We start from the raw sequence: 25,840 nt of genomic DNA on the forward strand, positions 1-25,840 counted from the left end.
TGATCAGAGCGACTCGAGACAAGGGCCGGAATTTTACTGGCACGTCTGTCCTGATTCCAGGGTGAGCGAGGCTCGGGTGGGATCATACAAACCTTGGGCAGGCGTGCTGGTAAAATTCCGCCGCAAGGGTGGAATCGTCTCAAAGTTTGTCAGAATGTGAGGTTCAGACTGAAAACCGGCCTGTATCTCTCCGGCTGGACAGCCAAGTTTTCTCTCCAGATTTTCTGGCACTCAGTTTTCAGAGAATCTGGGAGCATGGTTTGCGACATCACTCATGATAGAGCCAGCATGGCCGGCTCCAGAGAGATCGGGGCGCCATCTTTAAAGTGTGCCCCAATGTGCGCATAATATAAACTGTCCCCCCCACACCCCACCCTCCCCCCCACACATGGACACAGGCATCGTGGCAAACCCCTCCCCCCCCAAACTATACTGGCATTGGGTTGACCCACTACCCCGCTTCTCCCCATTGTGAAAAGCGTTTGAAACAATGTTTGCTTCATCTCAAAATGATTTTTGAAATGATAAAATTGGATAGAGTGATGAAATTGCATGAATGTAAGAATTGCAAAAAAGCAGAGAAGCACAGTCTTGTTTTAATTTACAATTAATGCCATCATGACATTCAGGGGATTAGGATTTAAAATTATTTGATGAATGAGACTTCTGAATGTAAATAATTATTCCATTCAAGATCTTCACATTTGATCTAACATACATGATCTGAATTGCACATTCAAAATGCCACTTTGTATAATTACCATGTTATATTAATTATTGTAACAAACATATGAATTCTGACCACAAAAGTGAAAATTCGACACTTTGTCTAGATACACATATCGTGTCATCGGAGGAGGATGGGAAGACCCCAGTAGATATCCAGTGAAGTGTTAACTTGCAGAACGGGCAATTCATTGACAAGTCCCAGGACAGGCAACTAATTGCCAATAAAATTCCATGGACAGAGAGCATGAAACTTCTCAAAATTTGTATTAGTTTAGTATTAATCACCTCCTGGGGAGGTGATGGCCCAGTGGTATTATCGCTGGACTATTAATCCAGAAACTCAGCTAATTTTCTGCGGGACCAGGGTTCGAATCCTGTCACGGCAGATTGTGGAATTTGAATTCAATAAAAAAAATCTGGAATTAAGAATCTACTGATGACTGTGAAACCATTATTTATTGTTGTAAAAACCCATCTGGTTCCTTTAGGGCAGGGGTCTCCAAACTACGGCCCGTGGGCCACATCCGGCCCGCAGCGGGCTAAAATCTGGCCCGCAGCCAGTGGGGCGGGACGGGATTCCTGCTGCCGAAAACACTCCCGCGTTCGGAACCCCGCCGCTGACTCAGGATCCGGACGCGGGGACGGAAGTCACAGGCCGGACATTTGATGCCGCTCCGCGCGGTGTCTGATGGACCCATGGGAATCCCTGCCCTCTTTACCGGCCTATTGTCCAATCAGAGCTGCCGTCCTGTGACTGACAGTTCATTAAACGAATCAGCAATTGAGACATCTGTTATCCAATTGTCGCTCTGCATTGACTGAGTGACAGCTGCTTTATCCAATCCGTAAGCTCCATCTGTCTGAAATAAGCAAGAACAATGTCAATGATGGCGGCAATTCAGAACAATTCAGTTATGGAAGGAAAAAAGAAAAGAAAAGTGGACAGTGAGTGCCGCCTGTTTAATGAAGAATGGGGTGTAAAGTACTTCTTTGTACAAGCTGGTGATAAAGCCTTGTGTGTCATATGCAACGAAACTGTTGCAGTTTTGAAGGAGTACAATGTACGCCGGCACTATGAGACCAAACATGAACCAAGTTATTCCCAATTCACAGGAACACAGGGTTCGGAAAAATTTGAATCAATGCAACGCAGGTTGCTTTCCCAACAAGCTTCTTTTACGTAGAAGACAACTGAAAATGAAGTTTTAACCAGGGCCAGTTACAAACTAGCTTATGTGTTGGCTAAAAGAGGAAAGCCATTCACCGATGGAGATCTCATCAAAGAGTGTATAATGGAAGCAGTGGAAGAGTTATGCCCAGAAAAAGCAAATCTGTTCAAAATCATCAGTCTTGCGCCAAATACTGTTGCTCATAGAATTGAGGATATAGGAAGCAATATATTTAATCAAATTGCAGACAAAGCAAGAAATTTTCAGTTGCATTCTCTCGCACTTGATGAATCGACTGATGTGTGTGACACATCACAACTCCGAGTATTCATCCATGGCGTCGGCAGTGAATTTAATGTGACACAAGAATTAGCATCAGTGCATAGCATGCACAGCACAGTAACTGGAGAAGACATCTTCAAAGAATTGCAAAAAACTGTGTTAGAATATAACCTGGAGTGGAATAAACTGCAATGCATGACAATTGATGGAGGAAAGAACATGTCTGGGGTGAAGAAAGGTTTGGTTGGACAAATCACAAAAGCTTGTGAGGTTGGTGGATTCTCAAAGCCCATGTTTCTGCATTGCATTATCCATCAACAAGCATTGTGCGGAAAATATGTGGATAAGTCTTGCTTTCTGAAACCTGTTGTTTCAACAGTGAATTTCATTTGATCTCACAGGCTTAGTCATCGCCAGTTTATTTATAAAACTAATTTTTTTTCTTTGGCCCCCGAAAATGTGTAAAATATACGATGTGGCCCTCATACTGAAAAGTTTGGAGACCCCTGCTTTAGGGGAAGAAATCTGCCATCCTTACCCGGTCTGGCCTACGTTTAATTACTATAGAGCCACAGCAATGTGGTTGACTCTCAACTGCCCTCCAAGGGCAACTAGGGGTGGGCAATAAATGATGGCCGGCCAGTGACATCCATGTCCCACAAATGAATGTTTAAAAATTAGTTAATTAGGGGGATGAGACATAAAGGTTATTGCTGGTCACATGTGCTTTAACAAATAAGAGAAGGAAGGCGAGCTTGTGGTATTTGAAGTCATTCTCGTTGCTTAACGATATTGATTCCAGGAAATAAAGATGTTAATTTGCAAATCCCCCATGTGACAAAGATAAAAAGTTGGAAGACATTTGAAACTTAGTGTAGGTTATGAATAATGGTATTGAGTAAGAAATACCCACACATTGGATACAGCTTTAAAGAAAAGAGAGAGCTGTAGGATCTCTTAAATTAATTTCATCTGATTTAGTGAATACTGATATGTAAATAACTTTGAACTAGCAAAACAATTTGCAAGGAATTTTATTGATTGAGGTCACCTGTAGGTGGGGGTAATCACTGCAGACAGGTAGGGACCAGGGGTCTCATTACACCTGAAAAAATTCACTCAAATGTAAAATGATTTGCAATCGTACACAAACTTTACATCAACCACCAGCCCACGTTCTTCTGGATTGATGGCGAAAGGAAAAATTGAAAAGTTGTGTCCAGATTACCCCTCCTCTTCAGGCTAACATGTCACCAACATGTTCAGTATAATATGACAATACTGTGCCTTTAAGAAATGTATGTGTGATTTGTTTCTTATGTAGGATTTGTTTTAGCAGCTTGTTTTATTATTGGTGCCACTTTGTCTGTACCCCCCACCCCACCCCTTCCCCTCCCTCCCCCCCACCCCCCCCCCCCCAGGAGCCCCTGTTGTTACTGCAGCAGCATAACTGATCTTAATTGCTAAAATGTTTGTGTTTACCTGGACTAATTATTATTTTAGTATTTTCCACTGGGGATTTTCAGAGTGGGGCTTGACTCAGGTTTTGACAGGAAAAGCCATGTGACTGGCCGGGGTCAGACTCACAGAGGAACTGAGAGCTCAGTAGCAGCTTGGAATCTGTAGAGAGAAGAAACAGCTTTCTGCCTGCCTCCTTCTCTCCTACCAAAAAATAGGTCTCTTTCTCTGTAGTTCTGCTGCTTGAAGGGGGATCTTTCTCTGGAAACTGCTGTATGGGAGTCAGAAGGCTGGTATCTTACTGTATCTGTCCAGAGAGGTTAAAAGGCTGGAAATCTAGCATCCATGTGAGCATATCTATTTTTGGTGTTAATTGGTTCTGAAGTAGAATTTATGTCTATGGGGGTATTGCCTAAATTGGAACTATAGAGGTAGATATCTGTTAAGAATTATACTTTCTCATGTTTAAGTATTTTAATTGGTAAATGTTATACTAATTATTTTTGTTATATTATAAATGTGTTCTTAAATAAAGTTTGTTTTTTAATAAAAACTATCTAGTGGGTCAATAGCATTATACCTAGAGTGGAACACCTTATGCTCATCCTAATGCCAAAATCAAATAAAGTTGGGGTTTAGGCTAATTTCATAATATACCTTGGAATTTCTGATCTTGTCCCCAACAGTGATAAAAAGGTTAACCTACCCATTTACCCCTGACTCTAAGATCTTTAATGAGCTTGTAGACTTGGTTAAAAAGCATTATGATTCAAAGCCTTCTGTCATATTGCAGAGATATCACTTTAATACAACAGGGCATTTCAGAGTCAACCACATTGCAGTCGATCTGGAGTCACATGTAGCCCAGACCAGGTAAGGACGGCAGGTTTCCTTCTTTAAAGGACATTAGTGAACCTGATGGGTTTTTACGACAACCAACAATGGTTTCATTGTTACCATTAGACTTTTAATTCCAGATTTTTATTGAATTCAAATTTCACCATCTGCCATGGTGGGATTCAAACCCGGGTCTTCAGAGAACTACCCTGGGTCTCTGGATTACTCGTCTGGCGACAATACCACTACACCACTGCTCCCATGCCACAATCAAGAAGCCACAGCAGAGTTTCTGTACACACGAGATACCAGAAGTCCTGGTGTTTGACAATGGCACCACCTTCACCAGTAGTGTGTTTCAAAATTTCATGTTTTCCAATTATATCAGTACCTTACCACCTGATGCTGGCAGAATGGACAGTGCCAACATTTAAAACTGGCAGGAGAAAACAGCTAGTGGCATCTATACTATTGTAGCTTTGGTGGGGTTAAGAGTGCCTGTTTGAGTCTGATGAACATTGCTCTGTCGTTCTCGTGCCAGCTCAGTACCAGAAACAAGATCAATCCTATCTGTCTTACTGATGATTTATGTGGGTTACCTCCTTGTACAAATTCAGCAGCTGAACATTATTCTCCATGTATTGTGAGAAATCTAAATCACTGCATCCCTTCCCTTGCAAATATCGGGCAGTGGATAAAGTTTCTGTCTAAAACATTGGAACTTACCTGAGAGCCAGTCAGGATGATGGGCTTTCCTAGGTTCTCACACATGAATGAAAGGGCTGAAGATGTATAAGCCATTGTATCTGTGCCATGAAGGATCACAAAACCTTTGTACTCTTCGTAGTTGTTCTGAGGGAAGGAATGACATAAAGCTTAGGAAGCAGTAGGTCTACCAGAATGGTTTCCTGTCTACGCGAGAAATCCAACAGGGGAAAAAAATGTTAGGAGGAAAAAGACAATGGCAAATTTTACTTTAGCAATGAATGAGACCATTTCTTCTTTCATTTTGTACATCAGGCACTTCAAGCTGATAGTGGTGTTATAAGGGAGCTGATACAATTAGTACAAATTAAATATAGCAATTGATTTGACCATGGATGGATTGTATGGGCAGCACATCCACCTGTCACATGAGGCTGCAACATGCAGGAGACTGCGGAGAGTTGGGATTAATTCAGGGATCCCCTCAGAAAGAAAGCAGAATAGCACTTAAATAATATTTAAAAGAGCTTTTCAATTGGGTTCAGGACCACAATCCTTGCCTGGAGTTCCATGTTGGGGCCTACATGATCCATACGGGGACCAGAAGCCTGTCAACTGGGAAACATGGACGACTGGGCATTGAAGTTGATGCCTCCCTGTGGTGAACCATTGTTGGTTCCCACCAGGTAGTGCTGAGCCAGGGTCTGGCCAGTACTATGAGTCTGTATATATGTTACTGTTGGGGTTAGGGTTGGGCTGTTCTACATGTTACTGTTGGGGTTAGGGTTGGGCTGTTCTACCTGTAATATAGTTATTATGGTACATCCCAGTTGGGCTCCGCCTCCTGGGAGAGGTATAAAGGTCACTGCTCTGTCTGGGACCCTTTAGTCTGGGATTGTGTATTGTATATGGTAGCTCTATTGTTGTAGTCAATAAAAGCCTTTATTTTCCCGAGTACCTCTAGCCTCGTGAGTTATATCGCGCATCACTCCCTAAACCTATTCCTTCTGTAACGAGTTTAATCTGGCAATTGAGGTTGGCCTGTTAGAATATGAACTCCCTAATTAAGGGCCAAATGGATGGGGCAATCAGGGAGCCTCCTGCTTTGTATCTAAACAGGAGTGTCAGTTCCTTTGGAACTCCTAGTGTAGACAGCTAACTGAAAGCACTCTGCATGCTGTTGTCAGACTTACAAATAAAGGGATTTTGGTGAAGGAACTTCTGCCTCTGAATACTTATTACACCTTCCTACACTAATGACATGCAAAAGAGGAAGATGGAGATTCCACCATTTAAAAAGCCCCATGGAATCTCCAATGTAAACTCAGGATCTGGCATATGTCTGAGTCCTGACCTCATTTGCAATTATTTCAATGCACTCTTTCCAAAGTTTCAAAAGGAGTACAATAGATGGACTGTGGATATTCAGATATATCGATGTCTGCTTTTAGATCTTTAAATGTTACCTCAAATGTTTTAAAATCGTAAAAGAAACTAGGCCATGCTTTCCGCCCCCATTCTCAGAGAATTGTCCAGAGTGACAAAGCAGAGAAACATTGAAACTAGAAGCAGGTGTAATCATTCTCTGCAAGAAAAATCTGAAATTCTTGCCCATATAAGCACCTTCCCAGTTTCCACAGCATTCAAATAAAAAGAAAATTGCACAACTCAAAACTATCTCTATAAAGGGTTCAACTTAACAAAACATGTCTACGCAAAAATGTAATGTTTGACTTTGAATTCAGCCCTTCAAGCCTGCTCCACCATTCATTTTGATCATGGCTAATCATCGAATTCAATATCCTGATCCCCCTTCCCCCTCCCCCCCCCCCCCCCCCCATATCCCTTGTTCCCTTCATCCCCAAGAGCTATATCTAGTTTCTTCTTGAAATCAGACAATATTTTGGCCTCAACTACATTCTGTGGTAGTGATTTCCACAGAATCACCACTCTCTGGGTGAAGAAATTTCTTCTCTCCTCAGTTCAAAAAGATTTACCTCTTATCCTCAAACTATGACCCTAGTTCTGGACTCTCCCATTGGGAACATTCTTTTTGAATCTATCTTGTCTAACCCTGTTAGAATTTTACGAGATCCCCTCTCACTCTTCTAAACTCCAGTGAATATAATCTAACCAATTTAGTTTCTCCTCATGTGACAGACCTGCCATCCCAGGAATCAGCCTGGTAAACCTTCGCTGTACTCCTTCAAAAGCAAGGATATCCTTCCTCAGTTAAGGACACCAAAACTGCACACAATAAGCCAGGTGTGGCCTCACCAATATCCTATGCAATTGCAGTAAAACATCCCTATTCCTATACTCAAATCCTCTCACTGTGAAGGCCAACATGCCATTTGCCTTCTTTACTGTCTGCTGTGCCTTTAATGCTGGCAGGATTTCCCATTCCATTGTCCCCACCTCCTGCCAATGACATAACATCAATTTACATCTCATTATCAGGCCATTTACGCCTGATAGTCCCCCAAGTTCAAATGTTCATTCACGTCTGCGTGCCCTCATGCCAATGCCCATTAAAAGGCACCCCGATCTTTCATAAGCTTGCTCCTGGTAGACAGCCTCACTCAGGGCCTAGCAGCGTGACGATGTGGGACCTGCCCCTTCCTTCTTTTCCACAAAGTGTTTGATGATATGTGTCTTGCCCTCCACTTTCCCTGCCCAAGACAACAGCTTTGAAAAAAAAAGGAAAATTCCAGCCCGAATTATAAGGATGTTTATTCAGCAAAAGCATTATGTAGATAACATAATACTAAACTTATTATTTATTCTTTTATGGAATGTGGGCACTGCCATCCAGGCCAGCATTTGTCACCCATCCCTAATTGACCTTGAGAAGGCTGGTGGTGAGCTGCCTTCTTGAGTGACTGCAGTCCATCTGCTGTAGGCACACTGACAGTGCTGTTAGGGAGGAGATCCAGGATTGTGACCTAGCAACAATGAAGGAACAGTGATATATTTTCAAGTCAGGACACTGTGTGGCTTGGAGGGGATCTTGCAGGTGGTGCTGTCCTTGTCTTTCTATGTGGTAGTGGTTGCATGTTTGGAAAGTGCTGTCAAAGGACCTGTGACAAGTTGCTGCAGTGCATCTTGTAGATGATACAGACTGCTGCCACTGTGTGCGGTGGTGGAGGAAATTAATATTTGAGGTGGTTGATTGGGTGCCAATCAAGCAGGATGTTTTGTCCTGGATGGTGTCGCAATTCTTGAGTGTAGAGGTTTCCCCCCACCTGTGGTTGTCAGGGGCGGCACGGTGGCACAGCGGTTAGCACTGCTGCCTCACAGCGCCAGGGACCCGGGTTCAATTCCCGGCTTGGATCACTGTCGATGTGGAGTTTGCACATTCTCCGATGTCTGCGTGGGCTTCCTCCTGGTGTTCCAGTTTCCCCCCACAGTCCAAAGATGTGCAGGTTAGGTGAATTGGCCATGCTAAATTCTCCCTCAGTGTACCCGAACAGCCACCAAAGTATGGCGACTAGGGGGTTTTCACAATAACTTCATTGCAGTGTGAAGGTAAGCCTACTTGTGACTAATCAATAAATTTTAACTTCAACTTGTTGGAGCTGCACTTATCCATGCAAGTGGAGAGTATTCCATTACACTTCTAACTTGTGCCTTGCAAGATGGTGGACAGGCTTTGAGGAGTCGGGATTTGAGTTACTTGCAGAATTCCCAACCCCTGACATTTGACGTTAAAGATGGAACAGAATGTTCTGGGTGCAAAGGTAAAACTGAAGTGCTTGAATTTCAAAATCTTTGATGATTTCATGGTCCAGCAGCTTTGCTGTAATCAACACAGATAAAAATCTAACGTCCAGAATTACTGGTTTCCCACTGACCTTAGAGCCTATTGAGCTTTCTGGGATGGATTACCCTTGTGGTGAAATATATCTTTGGGGCCATTAGCCCAGTGCAGAGCTCAGGCCTGTATCTTCAGTCATGGGATCCACTGCATCTAAGAGCGGTGTACTGGAACAGAATTCCCAGAGAAGTCTGAGAACACGGTCCACCACCAACACTCAAACTGTCTCTAAATGACTCCAGCAAGGCTGTGACTGAAGGATGAAGCAGCTCCCTTGACCAGGGTTCCAGAGAAGAATGCAACTGGAGCAGAAATTGATGGATCCAGATTTTGCCTACAATTCTGGTCCAACAACAAGAAATCCTGCTCAAGATGCAGTCCCCCACACCAGATATGTCAGGTCTTCGCATACATGACTGCCATGGTTATCTGCACGTACCACATGATACTTGACATAAGTCTTAGCTTACCTTGATATCAACTGCAATTTTAGCCCATTCCTTTCTGGTCATGCAACTTGAGTCCAGCAAAGGTGAATACTCAATGATCACATATACAATCCTTTTCTTCAATTCAGGGATTTCCCTAAGCGAAACAAAAAGCAAGATTTTCATTTTCAACAGGTTTCAAACCTACTCAACATCAAGACACAGGCTATTAACTAAACTTTTAAATCAACAAAATTAGAGAAACAAGATCTTCATTTTCAACATGGAAAACATTTAAAAGCAACAAAAAGGTCAGTAAATAAACTTTCCCTGTGTTTTGCACATGTAACAATATGTATGTATGAAATATATCCAATTCCTTTGCCAATATAATCCGGCAATCTTTCCCTTACAAACACATTTTCATAATTCATACATTTTAAAAGTACAATTTTTAGTTTGTGACTTTGAATTTTTTTAAAAATGTAAGGTTAATGGAAACACAGGATTGAAAAACTGTTAACAACTCTGATATAAATGCAAGGCCTGAGTTGATTAGATTTAAAAGCTAGCCTGTATTTATTCAACAAGGCCCGAGTTGATAGAGAGAAACTTAAACAATGGACGACTCATTGTTGAGGTTTTGGGAGAGTATTGATGTCTAAGATTATTCCAGTAATAGATCCAAATTCTTCATGAGAGGGCAATTCTATCCATTAGAGACATAAATTATTCATGTGAAACATCAAATCAAAGGGTTCTGTTGATGGAAAAAACATTTATGTTGGGAACATCCCAAAGTATACCACATTGTCATGGAGGAGGGCTGGGAAGTTCAGACTTTTCTTTTGTTTTCATTGCCTGGGTGTCTCACACAGAAAACTAGCAGTTTTGCACTTAGTTTGGAAAGCAGCTTGCTGAGTCAGCAGGAGCTGTGGGATCACACAGTCAAACTGCGTTTATAGCATGAGTCTTCCTGACACAACTTCTATTTCTGGTGATGTCAGCAGAGGAAGAATAATTGCCCGGCACCAAAAGAATTTCCTGCTCTTCTTTTAATACTGAACTGTGCCTTAAACTATTTTAAAATCTAAGGTTTCATTCGCAGGATGCCAATTCTAACAATAGAGCACTTTCTCCATACTGAAGTGTCAGCCAGGATTCATGTCCTGGTGTAGGTCTTGGACACGCCTCCTTGTGATTGGGAAGCAATAATGCCATGAGCCAAGCCAAGCTGAGTACAATATCGACCCGGAATATCACTTTGTCTGAAAGGAGTCAGATTTGGATTGAAATCCAGTCCAGAACATAGATTTGTCACCTATGCATTTCTAAAATTTAGTATTTCTGGAGTTTGATAGCGGTCAGGAAAGAAAAATTACTTACGGAAGAACCAAAGTATCTTTTGATCGATACCTTTCATAAAGCTTGGTTTTTTGGGCGTAATCTTCATCATGCAGGCCTGGCATCTTTTTAAGGGTTTTGACTAGGGCATTCGCTTTGGGTACATATCCTAAAAACAAAGGAAACAAATCAAATAAACATCAGCAACAAAAGGCATTGGTCAAACCTGCTTCCTTTAGACGCATTTACTCCTGACAAACACACACATTTAGTTTTGGAGCATTTATGAAGGTTCTCGATGAAATCCATACAAAACTTTACAATACATACTAATAGGGATTAGGGTGTGCAATTTTCAAGTAGCTTTAATTCAAATGGTACAAAAATCCAAACATTAAAAGGGGCGTGTGAATGAATGTGTGTGTGCGTGTGTGGGGGGGGGAGGGGAGATTTCTTCAACAGCATGCTCTTCCCGACAATGTAACCACTTCCACGCTTCCTCCTGTTTCCCATGTAATTACAATTTAAATTCTAAGTGTAGGCTGCAAGCACGGGAAAGACGTGATTCAATGGCAGGGAATGCTTTTCATTGGTGAAACCCACTGAGAGTTGACAGTGCTGCAGCTCTGGGGCTATAACAGAGCCCCTGGGTCAAACAGGGAGGTCGTGCATCGCCGCCAGAACTTTCCTGTCCAACTCCATTGTCATTGACATCAGTCTTGAGGTCACAAAAGTGACGCGGATTTTTTTCAAGATTAAATTTGATCTGTAAATATTTCACGTGACATTGGTTTCACTTTATTCATGCGTGCAGCATTGTTATTTGTTGAAACTAGTTTAATCAGGGAACTAAATGCGTTGGAAAATCTTACGGTTGCCACGTTAGCAGTATTTCCTTTAAAAGAAAGAAGCAATGTCGCGTTTTTGCATTCAGTCTTTTTTGAATGTTCATGTTCATGGCCAGTGTTGTCCTTGCCATTCTGTGGGACAAGACTGAACTTGCAGGGTCAGCTGGCACTCCCTTCTATGCATTGTGAAGGACAATGTGCAAGATCATTCTCAGCAGGAATAATTGAAATGTTGTAGGTGAACTGAAAGCCCTGTAAGGACTCTGCCAGCCAAAACACTCAGATGGACACAGATTTGGACAGTATTAACACTGCCATTTAGGCCCCGTACTTCCTTACCTTGAGTAACTGTTCCCAACCCCTCCTTCCACCACACCTTGCACACCAAGTCCTTCACACTTCACTTTTCCCTGCCTACGACTGCACTCCACACCCCTCACCACTGACTCACCCTTGACGGTGAGGAATCTCCATACAAGCTGCCATTTTCCTACTCCCTTCCCTCATGCCGTTAAGTGAAAACAAGGAAAGCCATTGACTTTACACAAAACTGCACAAAACCAACTGGTGCATGCCAGCTTTCAACAAAACATAAACTGGGTACCATGGGATTCCTGTCCACTGCTGATTTTATCTTGAAGGTAGGACATGCATTAATGAGTGTTCATGGTTTGAAAGGTATTACAAGTTTGATCCTGCCACAGGCCAGCATGAGGTACATGCCTCAAACACACACTGACTTTCTCACTGCATTTGACATGCTGCCTAATTAAGTCACACCACACTCTACATTTCCCACCCTTATAGGCACCACAAAATCCCGTCACATTCTATTTCACCAACTTGTCAGAAAATCACTTCCTCTTTGAACCTTTTTGGACATGCACATCAAATCAGCAAGTGAGAAATCACATGAACACAGTAAACTTGCAATATCTGAATGAGGAAGAAACTCATTTTGGAACCTAATCCGAAGCCAAGCTTTAGGAGTGAAAGTGCAAGTGACTCACTTGCGTCATAATGTCAGAATTTAGTGCAAACATCAAACATTTCTGCTCTGTAATAACCTTACCAAGGCCAATCTTCCATCGCCAATCACGCTTTACTTACAGTGTGTTTGGAATACGACAGAGTGCAGGTCAGCTCCAAATCCTTCAACTGCCAGCCTGATTGGAGCCAGCTGGTTTTAACCCTCCTGCTGCTCCTTCCCTATTGGGCCAGCTTCCATTTGCCTAATAGGGCAACTCATAATCTACGCGGCCCGTGGGGAGATCTGTTGACAATCCCCCATGGCCATCATAACACACTGGAACGAAACATTGCTAATTGTGTAACGTTACAGTCCTGACTGATGTTACTACTGGACAAGTCAAATTCCCAGGTGGCACTTGTAGATTCTAGCTTTAACTTTTTGTTCAGATACATGGATGAACGGAATTACAGCGCCAACAAACTTTTAATAACAGAACAAAACATTTACTAAACAAGAAAAGATTAACTATTTTACACTACTCCATTATCCAAATTATTCCTTTACAGATATGAAACAATTTGTAAGGTTAACATAAGTTACAAAATCAATCTTATACTCTAAAGTTCTCAGTAAGTAGTCAGTCCATATAACTAATTGGTGATCAGATACCACCCCCATCCCACTCTGAAACCAAGTGGCAGATGCCGCCCAATACAGCTGCTACGGATTTATCTTCAATTCCCTCCAGATGTTTGTCACACTGTGACTTAACTGCTCTCACTGAACTCTGGCTTTCACACAGGGGTTTCCAATCTCTGCTCTCAAAAAACATGCTTTGGAATCTTATCCCAAAAAACACTCAGATGCCTTCACCAAGGATCCACCTCCAGGGTTTTAATCTCTCCTTTGAGTATTCCTCTGCCCTGGATCACCAATTGCATTCTAGCTTTGCCTTCCACAGACACTCTCAGGTACTCAGCCATGCCAAAGAACATCACTGATTTAGAGGCCTGCAGTAATGAGTCACCAACCTTCAGATCACCTCAGATGTCTGGCTTCTCACATAGTTACTTCACCAAATATGTACCTTGCAGCTCGGTCTTGAACTGTGAGATACATTCTGATTCTTATTTAAACTTCACCAAACAGGACCTTGTTCTGATCCGTATTCTTTGTTCCTTTGACTCCAAAGTTTTCCTGGAACTCTCAATTGTCCCATTCCCTTGGTTCCAAAGAACGCTTTGTTCTTTAGCATGGGACCTGCCCTTGGCAGTCTGAATTCATGTCTTCCTTGTTCTGGAAGTTCCCATGCAAATTACTTTCTTCTGGGTTATCTGGTTATAACTGACTCAAGTGCTCTGACGAAGGGTCATCTAGACTCAAAACATTGGCTCCATTCTCTCTCCACAGATGCTGTCAGACCTGCTGAGATTTTCCAGCATTTTCTGTTTTTGTTTCAGTGCTTTTGCTGTCTCAGCAGCAGCCTTTGAACCCTGTTTGCTGTCATATAACCCTCATTACAATGCAGGTATCTTAACCAATGTACAGACTTGCAGGCACCATATCCAGAAACTCAAATTTAGGTTACTTGAAGCTATACCTTATTTCCAATTCCCACAAATAAAACCATTAATTACTTAAAACTCCTATTTTCTAACAGTAGAAGACATGGATGTTGCTATAAAATGACATACATACAAATGAATTATTAACAAAAGGACTCCTTTATTCACTAATACACAGGTAAGCCTCAGTGCTGGTCATTCAAACCTTGCTCAATGGGTGAGAAATCCACAGCATTGGATGGAACACCACTTTTACATCCTAATTAATATCATCTTCCATTAACTTCAATGGAAAGTAAAAGCAGACCGGGCTGAAATCTTACCAGCACGCCCGCCCCGGAATTGGGGTGGGCAAAGCTCGCAGAACGGCATTCTCCGTTGGCCTCGGGCGGGATCTTACAAGCTCGGGCAGGTGTACCCGGTAAAATTCCACCCAGGGTGTGAAATCAGCATTGCGCCCAATCCCAACAATTTGCCAGGAGGCTGGTTAGGTTAAAATTTACTTAAAGATCCTCCAGTTGTTCCTTTGCAAACTAGCTGGATTGCATAGCATTGGCAATTAGGTCCTCCAACACCAAATTTGGACAACATGCAATCTGGGCTTTTGTACTGAGCAATTCTGAAGTCATTTTTGTCTAAAGTGGCCAAAGATATTTTTCTGGTATTGAAGCTAAGCGACAATTCATAAAAAATCTCAGTACATTTTGCATCCTGCTATTGTAGCTAGCAGAAATAATGTCCACTGGCAATATATCCCAGTCTGCTATCTTATGTTTTCTAACATTCCAATCCAAAGTAGCGGCTGAAATTTATATATTGGAAATTTGTTACAACAATCTGCATGATATTTTTGTTGTATGACCAGATTGTATGAATTAAACAAGGTGATTTAATGCTGTAATTAAGTATATTTAATATTTCTCAGTTGTAAACACACAGGCTTTTATGGTTATTTTATTTATAGATTATGAGGAAAGAAACTTTTAGTACTGACCATAAATTCATGAGATTACTTTCATATCTAGCCAGAAGAGGAGCAACATTTTTTTTTAAAACCCTACTGTGCAGAAGGAGGCCATTCGACTCATCAGGGCTTCACCGATCACAATCCACCCAGGCCCTATCCCCATAACCCCCTGTAACCCCACATATTTACCCTGCTAATTCCCCTGGAACTAGGGTCAATTTAGCATGTCCAATCTACCTAACTCGCACATCTTGGACTGTGGGAGGAAACCAGAGCACCCGGAGGAAACCCACACAGATATGGGGAGAAAGTGCAAACTCCACAAAGACAGTGACCTGAGGCCAGAATTGAACGCAGGTCTCTGGCACTGTGAGGCAGCAGTGCTAATCACTGTGCCACCGTGCTGGTCATATTCATTGTCATTCAGTTGGTGTTACAGATGTATGCCGTGATTCTCCCATCCGCGGCCGCCACTTTTCTGGCGGGCCCAGTCAGGAGACGTGCGTCTGCAACCTTGAACGGTGATTTGCGCATGCACGGGGAACGTATGCGTATCTCCCAGAGCCGGCGAGCAGTCGCCGGTCAGACCGCACAGGAAACCGGTGGGAAAGCAGGTAAGTAATTTAAATCTTTTGTTAATCTATTTTAAATATGTAGATTAGTTCATTATTGTGATCTTTCAGGTCCCGATCGAATCTCCCGCCCCGCCAGGAGTACTTCATTCCGGCGGGGTTCAGACTAGCTCCCCACATTCAGGGAGCTCGCAGGAGACCCCGTCGGAATGAAGGGGTGGTAATTGGGGCCCCCCAGGGGGTCGGGCCACGGGGGTGGTGGTGCCCCCTGGGCTTGAGCACCTTGGCAGTGCCAACTCTACCCCCTGGCACTGCCCAAGGGGCAAAGTGCCCATGCCCAGAGGGCACCTTGGCACTGCCCATCAGGCATCGGGCACTGCCAAGGGGGCAGGGTCTATTGTGGGCAGGACCTAAGTGCGATTGGTGGGGGTGGGGGATCCCGCTGCCACTCTGCATTGGGATCGGTCTGGGATGGAGGGAGGGCAGCGATTGGGGTGAGTTGGGGGAGGGTGGTCGCCACTACTGGGGGGTGGGGGGGTGGGCTGTGCATTGGTGCACTCCAGGACAGGAGGGGGTGGGGTCAGGGCTGGCCCAGGAATTGCTGTGGGTGCCGCAATCAGGCCGTGGGGGGGGGGGGGGCGGGGGGCTGCTGGAGTGGCAGCATTGGGCTGGCCAGGGTTCGAGCTGGCTAGCAAATGGGAGTTTGACACATTGGGGCCATTGCGCCTGCGCAGCGATCCAGAACTGTCAAACTCCGCGTGAATAGTGCCCCCTCCCCCCCTCCCCCCCTGGGTTTTTAATGAGATTCACGACTGGGCCCTCTGCATTGCACAGAGTGCGGAGATTCGGGTGAAAAGCTGATTTGTCAGAATTGGCGTGATCTAGAACAGTTTTCCCGCCAATTCAGCACTTTTGGGAGAATCGCCCCCATAATGAGATTGCTATGTTAACTGGAACATTGTCAGTGTCATGAATATGAGGAAAATGGAGAAATGAAAGGGGTCCTTGACCTGTTCTGAATTCCGCTGACAGAAAACTTGGGTGGCTTGATTGTTAAAGATTAAGGGTGGCCTCAGGGTATATCACTGGGAAGAAAGTGCAAGGTAAACAATGGTGAAAGCAGCTGTGATGCTGGTGGTCAGGCAGTTCTAGAAGCCAAGAATGCCTACAGTGCAGGAGGAGGCCTTTTGGCCACTTGAGCCTGCGGCGACCACAATCTCACCCAGGCCTTATCCCTGTAATCCCACGTATTAACCCTGCTAACCCCCCCCCGACACTGAGGAGCAATTTAGCATGGCCAATCAACCTAAATTGCACATCTATGGACTGTGGGAGGGAACTGGAGCACCCAGAGGAAACCCATGCAGACACAGGGAGAATGTACAAACTCCACACAGACAGACAGTCACCCAAAGCTAGAATTGAATCTGGGTCCCTGGTGCTGTGAGGCAGCAGTGCTAACCACTGTGCCACCGTGCCGCCTATCAATTAGGGTTAGATTTTCAGTAACAAGGAGAATACTGCAAGGTGGGATATTTCCCAGCTCACTTCACCCACCTCAGGGAAAAATGGGCCCCATCGGACATGATTTTCATTCCAGGGTTCCGTGCTGGATGGAGTCAGACATACCAACCCTAGATACAGATCATAGGCTATCACAGGAGCTGGCGAATGCCAAACTGAGCTGTTTAAAAGATCTGCCTTGGTTGTCCGAGACTCTGTTCCAGTTGTTTTGTTAAATATTAAGCCCTCTAGCCCTCACCTGTCACACGCACTCACCCCCCACAGTCATTCCATCCATACAAACATGCGGTCAGCTTACTCCCATGGCCCTTCACACCCTCCATGCCAACACATGGCATGTCCATTGGCCATGAAAACACTCTGTACAGAACCAATGAACCCTGCAGCAATAAAGGAATGTGTCGATCTGCTTAAAAAATACCCATTCATAATTTTAAAAAGGACTGCTATTGTTTGAAAAAAGTGTCAATGAACCCAGAAGTTTAAAGTATCAATAACAGAAGCTATAAGCACTTCACCTCTTTATCCTGTGCAAATAAACAAACATTGCGTCATTGACAAAAAAAGTTCACTATTATACCATATTGTCGTCAATTATCTCCCCAGCCAAGTCAACAGAACTTAAAGTTTTAACGAAAGTGTGAGCTCTCAGCCACACCTTATTTTTCATTCGTGGTTGAGAGCCCAGGTTTTGCAATAAATTATTAAATTCTTCTGTTGACTTAGCTCGGGAGTTTAGTGACAGCTTTATCAATTGGAGCATACTCTTTTCCTGTGATCTCTTCGGCTACTGACTCACTGATTATATAACATAAAGATATTTTATAGCTCACACCCCTTCTGCCTTTGAAAGCCCAGTTGATTGTTACTTTTACAGGGCTGTGGCAACAGCAGTTTCTTTGAAAGATGATGATGAATGGGTGTTTTTAATAGTTCCCATAGGCTGAATTCTTCTCTACATTGTGAATACCGGGTCAATGAACATAGAAGTGACATGAGTTGGCATGGAGGTTATGAGGGACCATGGAGGTAAGGTTATGAGTTGGCATGAAGGGGTGTGCATGGAATGGGTAAAAGCTTCTAAAGTTTTCTTTCAAAAGGTTTGCAAATCCTCTGTGGAGCCGTGAACCACAAGTCATGAGGAAGTCAGATCAACTCCACTCAAATTGAGAGGGGCGAGGACCTGTAACAAAGCCAGCTAGGTCAGGAGTATCAGGTGTGGGCTTATTGCCCACACCCTTAACCCATGCAAGGTAAAATTGGGGGTGCAAGATGAAGTTGGGAATTGTGGAATACAGTCCTCCCCATCATTTCTAAAAGGTTATGACCCTGCAAAAGTCCAGCCCTTAAACAGCTCCCTGGGACTTGGAGACTAATGATGTTAGATTGTAAACAGTTGTTCTTTAAGTTGGCAATTTAATTCCAAAATAAAATGGAGTTGGGGTCGAAAGAATACATACCTGGCCTATGTAATTCACAATGTGATGCAAATGGGCTTTGGTAGGGAGAAAGTGCTAAGGCAGTCTTTATAGCATCAGAATACAAGTTTCTCCTCAAACATATCCCTGAATTTTCACATACAGGTCAGTCTCCCAGGATCAGAGAGAGAGAGAGAGAGAAAAAGGTACCACCCCGCCTGCCATGGGCGCACCATGGAAAGGTCTATTGACTTCGGGCAGGATTTTATGGTTTTGGGACAAGCGCGGCTGCAAAGTCCCACCTAGAGTTGTCAATAGAGGTGGTTTTCCAGGCAGGAATGTGGGTGGGAGCTCAAGCTCAGATTGAAAAGCCCAAATTCACAAAGATGTAATACAAGGTCAGAAGATTTGCATCACTTGAGCTTGAGGGTGAATCTCCAGAAAAACTTTGTGTGAAGGACAATTCCCGGGTTCAAACTTGCAAGGCTGGGAAAGGAAAAAATTGGATAGAAGCCCTCGGGGGAATTGAATGTCAACTTAAGGGACAGGGTAAACTATAACCATAAAGCAGAAGACTTTTGGTCATTTTAAATTGTTAAAAGGAGAAAGTTTTGTTTTGTAGTTTAAAGTACAAGTTGCCTACAAAAGTAGTATTTAGTTAACTTTAGCTTGCTGCAGAAAGAGTTGTAAAATTTGAAATCATCATAGAACCATAGAATCCCAACAGTGCGGAAGGAAACCATTCAGCCCATTGAGTCTGAACCAATTCTTCAACACAGCATTCCACCCAGGGCCTCTCCCCATAGTCCCACTATTTACCCCGTTAATCCCCTTAACCTACACATCTTGGGACACTAAGGAACAATTTAACATGGCTAATCCACCAATTTATTTTTTAACTAGATCCTTAAAGTTAAAAAGCTAATGTTCAGAGTGAACTAGGCAAACCCAAATCCATTCCTTGCTTGCTCCAAATACCAAATTACAATTGAATCCAATTCATGGTCCCCACAAGATAAACATACAAGATTCAAGCTAACAAGATAAAGCATTGCACCCCATCTTGGGCTCGACCTGACGCTTGCTTGTAGCCAAAAGGCACGGGAAGCGAATGCTATTGTGTTTTTTTTTAGCATTAACTAAATACACTGGATTTACTAACTCTGGTGGCTCACTCAAATCTAAGCATATTAAGATGGTGGCAGTGATGATGATGGAAACTATTGTTTCTTAACTATGCTTGTGTTATTTATGTAAGAAAACGTCATAATCTTCAATGTTCAAGAGTACCTTTAGGTGGATAGCATTTAAGGATTTAATGTATGGCTTATATCAGATTTACATAGCTTTAAGATACAAAGAGGCTGTCGGAAAAGTGATCTAACCACAGCTAACAAGAGAAATTGAGGATTCTACCAACTCAAAGGAAGGGGCATATAAAGAGAAAATAGAAAATGAAATGAAATGAAATAGACAATAAGAGTTCTAACTAAGGGTCATCTAGACTCAAAATATTGACTCTATTCTCTCCCCACAGATGCTGACAGACCTGCTGAGATTTTACAGCATTTTCTGTTTTAGTTTACCCCAGTATCCTGGCCAATATTTATCCTTCAATACAAACAGGGCAGGGATAGCTGTCACTGGTAACTCTTACTCAGGGTGACAAGTGCCCCCTGAGCTCTCACATCCCTGGTCCCCATTGGATTGTGGGGCTGGTTAGTGTGAAGCCCAACATTTGTTTAGTTTTAAGTAGAGTTTCTATTTTGATTCCTACTTCAGATGGCCGTTTGCAATTCATTTTTTGCTCGCTCTCAATGTTCGCAGATTTGTCCAGGATTCTGTGTGCATAGGTCATTCTCCACAAGTACAAACTTGTGTTAAAGTCTAACTATGCCCATTCACTTCAACTCCCTCACCAATTGATCCAGTTTGTTTTCATCTAGAAACCCTCTGGTGTACCTTTTGCTATTCCTGGTATTTATTTCATTTTTAAAAACTTTGTTGTTATTTTACGCCCCGCTCCGTCAATTCATCTTTTATATTGTTGCAAATATTTTGGCTTTCCTCTGTTTCTTTCGCAAATCTCTTCACCATAACTTCTCTAATTCTGTCTCCTATTTGCTCACCATCATTAGATTCTTTGCCAACTCAAAATCTCCTTCTGACACTTTGCAACACTTGTTTCTATTTTACCATTTACAGCCTGTCCCGATGCTTTACCTTCGTCACCCTCGGGCACCATGCCGATGGTTCCGCCAGTATATATCACCAGAACTTTCTCCTCATTTATGATGTCCTCCCGTTTGGACAGTGTGTTGGTTTGGAACATCATGGAGCGAGGATCCAGAGCATCGACCTTCGCCATCAGAGCAGAGGGGCAGAATAAGGAACCAGAAGCTGAGGGAGTTTTATGTAAAGTCAACTGCATCACAGTTCTGTCAATCTCCATTCAGTGACACTCCCTTCTCGGACACATCCTACTTTCAGTTCCCCTTTCCACACCTCTCTCATAGACAAGGTGCTTTCAATTCTCTATTGCACAACCTTCTCTAACGTACACTGTATTCAAACCTCCAGCATACGAGGACAGTTCCACGAAGGCATATTCACACATCTCCTGGATGAGGGCGGGTCTTCTGAGCGGTTTCCAGTCACTAACGTAGTTAAATAGGGCTGCCTGGCATGGATTCTCCCCGTGTCTGCATGGATTCTCCCCGTGTCTGCATGGGTTTCCTCCCACAGTCCAAAGGATGTGCAGGTTTGGTGGATTGGCTATGCTAAATTGCCACTTAGCGTCTCAAGAGATGCAGATCAGATGATTTGGCTATGTTAAATGTGTGAGGTTACGGGGATAGGGTGGGGAGAGTGTTGTCCGGGGTATTTCTAAATATCCTATGGATGCACTCAGCTAGCACTGTGTATAACGGACTTTACTCACATGAACCAATAATAAATAACCAATTCCCAACTTTATTCCAAACAGTAAAAGACTTGGTTTTACAACTTTAAACAATTCTCTCTCTCTCTAACTAATCAATCATTTAGAAATTCGTATACTACCCTGGATCCTTGTGATTCCGTCAGTACATTGAACTCTCGGCTGCGATTCTCCCAAAAAAGTTCTAAGCGGGAAAACTGGTGTAAATCACGTTGGTTTTTTCAGTGCGACTTCAGACAAGAATCTCCCACACTCCGTGCAATGCAGAGGTCACAATTGGGAATATCATTAAAAGCTCGGGGGCGTGAGACCTATTCACGCCGGAGGCTGACAGTTCCAGGCCTCTGCACATGCGCAGTGGCTCCTATCTGTCAGCCTGCAGTTTACTGGCCAGCCCGGGACTCTCGCAGTGCTGCCCCTCTATACCATCCCCACGGCCTGATCGCGCCCCCCACCCCGTCCATTTGTGGGCCAGTCTCAAATCCCCTCTTCCCGGACTGCCCGATCTCCAGCCCACACCCGCCCCCCAGGAGTGATGATCCCCGTCAGCAGAACCCGCCCCCCCAGCAGACCACCACCCCCCCCAGCCCGCCGTGATTGCTGGCCTCCTCCTGCCCCTATCAATCGCAATGCAGACTGGCAGCGGGACCCCCCACACTCCCATCCCCACCGATCGCCCCTAGGCCCTGCCCCCTTGGCACTGCCCCATGCCCGATGGACAGTTCCAAGGTGCCCCTGGGCATGGGCACTTTTCCCCTTGGGTGGTGCCAGGGGGCACCACCCCAGACCACCCGACCCCATGCAGGGCCCCGATTACCCCCATCCTCTGCTTCAAGCTACAATGTAAGACGTTTAACAACACCAGGTTAAAGTCCAACAGGTTTATTTGGTAGCAAAAGCCACAAGCTTTCGGAGCCTTAAGCTCCTTCTTCAGGTGAGTGGGAATTCTGTTCACAAACAGGGCATATAAAGACACAAACTCAATTTACAGCATAATGGTTGGAATGTGAATACTTACAGCTAATCAAGTCTTAAAGGTACAAACAATGTGAGTGGAGAGAGCATTAAGACAGGTTAAAGAGATGTGTATTGTCTCCAGACAGGACAGCCAGTGAAATTCTGCAAGTCCAGGCAAGCAGTGGGGATTACAGATAGTGTGACATGAACCCAATATCCCGGTTTAGGCCGTCCTCATGTGTGCGGAACTTGGCTATCAATTTCTGCTCGATGACTCTGCGCCATCATGTGTCGTGAAGGCCGCCTTGGAGAACGCTTACCCGAATATCAGAGGCCAAATGCCCGTAACCGTTGAAGTGCTCGCCAACAGGAAGTCTTGCCTGCTGATTGTCGAGCGGTGTTCATTCATCCGTTGTTGAAGCGTCTGCATGGTTTCCCCAGTGTACCATGCCTCGGGACATCCTTTTCTGCAGCGTATCAGGTAGACAACGTTGGCCGAGTTGCAAGAGTATGTACCGTGTACCTGGTGGATGGTGTTCTCACGTGAGATGATGGCATCCGTGTCAATGATCCGGCACGTCTTGCAGAGGTTGCTGTGGCAGGGTTGTGTGGTGTCGTGGTCACTGTTCTCTTGGGTTGTTTGCTGTGGACAATGGTCTGTTTGAGGTTGTGCGGTTGTTTGAAGGCAAGAAGTGGGGGTGTGGGGATGGCCTTGGCGAGATGTTCGTCTTCATCAATGACATGTTGAAGGCTCTGGAGGAGATGCCGTAGCTTCTCCACTCCAGGGAAGTACTGGACAATGAAGTACTCTGTACTCTGTCCACCGTGTCCCGTGTTTGTCTTCTGAGGAGGTCGGTGTGGTTTTTCGCTGTGACGCATCAGAACTGTCGATCGATGAGTCAAGCACCATATCCTGTTCTTATGAGGGCATCTTTCAGCATCTGGAGATGTCTGTTGCGATCCTCCTCATCCGAGAAGATCCTGTGCATATGGAGGACTTGTCCATAGGGGATGGCTTCTTCAACGTGTTTAGGGTGGAAGCTGGAGAAGTGGAGCATCGTGAGGTTATCCGTGGGCTTGCGGTACAGTGAGGTGCTGAGGTGACCGTCCTTAATGGAGATGCATGTGTCCAAGAATGCAACCGATTCTGGAGAGTAGTCCATGGTGAGTCTGATGGTGGGATGGAACTTGTTAATGTCATCATATAGTTGTTTCAGTGATTGTTCACCATGAGTCCAAAGGAAGAAAATTTCATCGATATATCTCGTGTATAGCATCGGTTGAAGGTCCTGTGCGGTGAAGAAGTCTTGTTCGAACCTGTGCATGAAGATGTTGGCATATTGAGGTGCGAATTTAGTCCCCATGGTTGTTCCATGTGTCTGGATGAAGAACTGGTTGTTGAAGGCGAAGACATTGTGGTCCAGGATGAAGCGGATGAGTTGTAAAATTGCATCTGGAAACTGGCAGTTGTCGGCGCTGAGCACTCCACATCAAGCTACAATGACAGAGATTGAAACCGTTCCAATATATGTTTCAAATTTCTCATTTCAAATTGCCCCTGATAACCCCTCCATGTGATCAGACCCACCAGTTTACTCCTCTGAAAATTCTATCAACATTTTCACAAATCCACTCATTTTGCACTATGATTTAATCTGAGCACAACATTTCAGGATACTCCTCATTCTTACAATGGGAAGCACGGTGGCACAGTGGTTAGCACTGCTGCCTCACAGCTTCAGGGGCCTGCGTTCGATTTCCGGCTTGGGTCACTGTCTGTGTGGAGTTTGCACATTCTCCCTGTGTCTGGGTGAGTTTCCTCCGGGTGCTCCGGTTTCCTCCCGCAGTCCAAAGATGTGCGAGTTAGGATGATTGGCCATGCTAAATTACACCTTAGTGTCCTGGGATGTGTACGTTAGAGGGATTATGGGGTAAATATGTGGGGTTACGGGGATAGGCCAGGGTGGGATTGTTATCCATGTAGACTCGATTGGCCGAATGGCCTCCTTCTGCACTGTAGGGTTTCTATGATAACAAAAGGATTACATTCAAACTTATCATATTATCAGAAATATCAGCAGCCTTTCACAATCAACAGAATTTATATTGCGCAGTAGCCAACTCCAGGACTCTTGCTGTCAGTTACGGAGAGCCCTGTCCATTCCTGTAACTATACTGTCTGCTACTAGCACTACTGTACTACTGTACATTCCTTTTTGCTTCCCCCCCTATCCATGGTCTCCTGCACCATGGTGCTGTGGTCAGTTTGCTCATCCTTCCTGCAGTCCCTGCACTTGCCCACACTATCTATAAGAGTGTCAAACCTGTTACACAATTGCAAGGGTTGAGACTCCTCCATTGCTATCTGCTGGATCCACATACTTGTCTCTCTTGCAGTCATGCCATCCTGAACCTGACCATGGATTTAACCTGAAGTACCTAGCCTAAGGATGTGACTGATTCCTGGACCACAGTGTCCAGGTAACTTTCCACTTCTCTGATGCATCTGATTTGATTTGATTTATTGTTACATGTATTAGCATACAGTGAAAAGTAACATTTCTTGCGCGCTATACAGACAAAGCATACATTGCATAGGGAAGGAAAGGAGAGGGTGCAGAATGTAACGTTACAGTCATAGTCAGGGTGTAGAGAAAGTCAAAGGTGTATAAGGAATATAGTAAGGGGCTGAGGACACAGCCTTGCGGAGCACCAGTGTTGAGGATGATTGTGGAGGAGGTGTTGTTGCCTACCCTTACTGACTGCGGTCTGTGGGTTAGGCAGTCTAGGATCCAGTTGCAGAGGGTGGAGCCGAGCCCCAGGCCATGGAGTTTGGAGATGAGTCTTGTAGGAATAATGATGTTAAAGGCTGAGCTGTGGTCTATGAATAGGAGTCTGACATGCGTGTCTATGTTATCCAGGTGTTCCAGGGTTGAGTGAAGGGCCAGGGAGATGGCGTCTGCTGTGGACCTGTTGTGGTGATAGGTGAATTGTAGTGGATCCAGGTAGTCTGGGAGGCTGGAACTGATTCGTGCCATGACTAACCTTTCAAAGCACTTCATAATGATGGATGTCAGAGCCACTGGCCAATAGTTATTAAGGCATGGTGCCTGGATTTTCTTCAGCACCAGAATGATGGTCGTCTCCTTGAAGCAGGTAGGGACCTCAGATTGTTGTAAAGAGAAATTGAAGATGTCTGCGTCCCTCCAGCTCGTCCTGAAACTCAGATTCCAGCTCATCACCTCCAGAATCAATGTTCATTGAGCTACACTGATTACAGATGTCGCTGCCATGGATAATACACTC

At 44.2% G+C, this 25,840-nt stretch overlaps 1 protein-coding gene across 1 annotated transcript in view; it reads right to left on the minus strand.

Annotated features, from left to right (window-relative positions):
• LOC144506762 (uncharacterized) overlaps positions 1-25,840 on the minus strand; it is a 160,104-nt gene that overhangs the window by 18,776 nt on the left and 115,488 nt on the right. Inside the window, 4 exon segments of the mRNA XM_078233119.1 lie at positions 5,202-5,327; positions 9,468-9,582; positions 10,812-10,938; positions 20,860-21,036. Of these exon segments, the coding sequence (XP_078089245.1) occupies positions 5,202-5,327; positions 9,468-9,582; positions 10,812-10,938; positions 20,860-21,036 (545 nt within the window).

Source organism: Mustelus asterias, chromosome 18 (genome assembly GCF_964213995.1).
Source record: "Mustelus asterias chromosome 18, sMusAst1.hap1.1, whole genome shotgun sequence".
Taxonomy (NCBI): domain Eukaryota; kingdom Metazoa; phylum Chordata; class Chondrichthyes; order Carcharhiniformes; family Triakidae; genus Mustelus; species Mustelus asterias.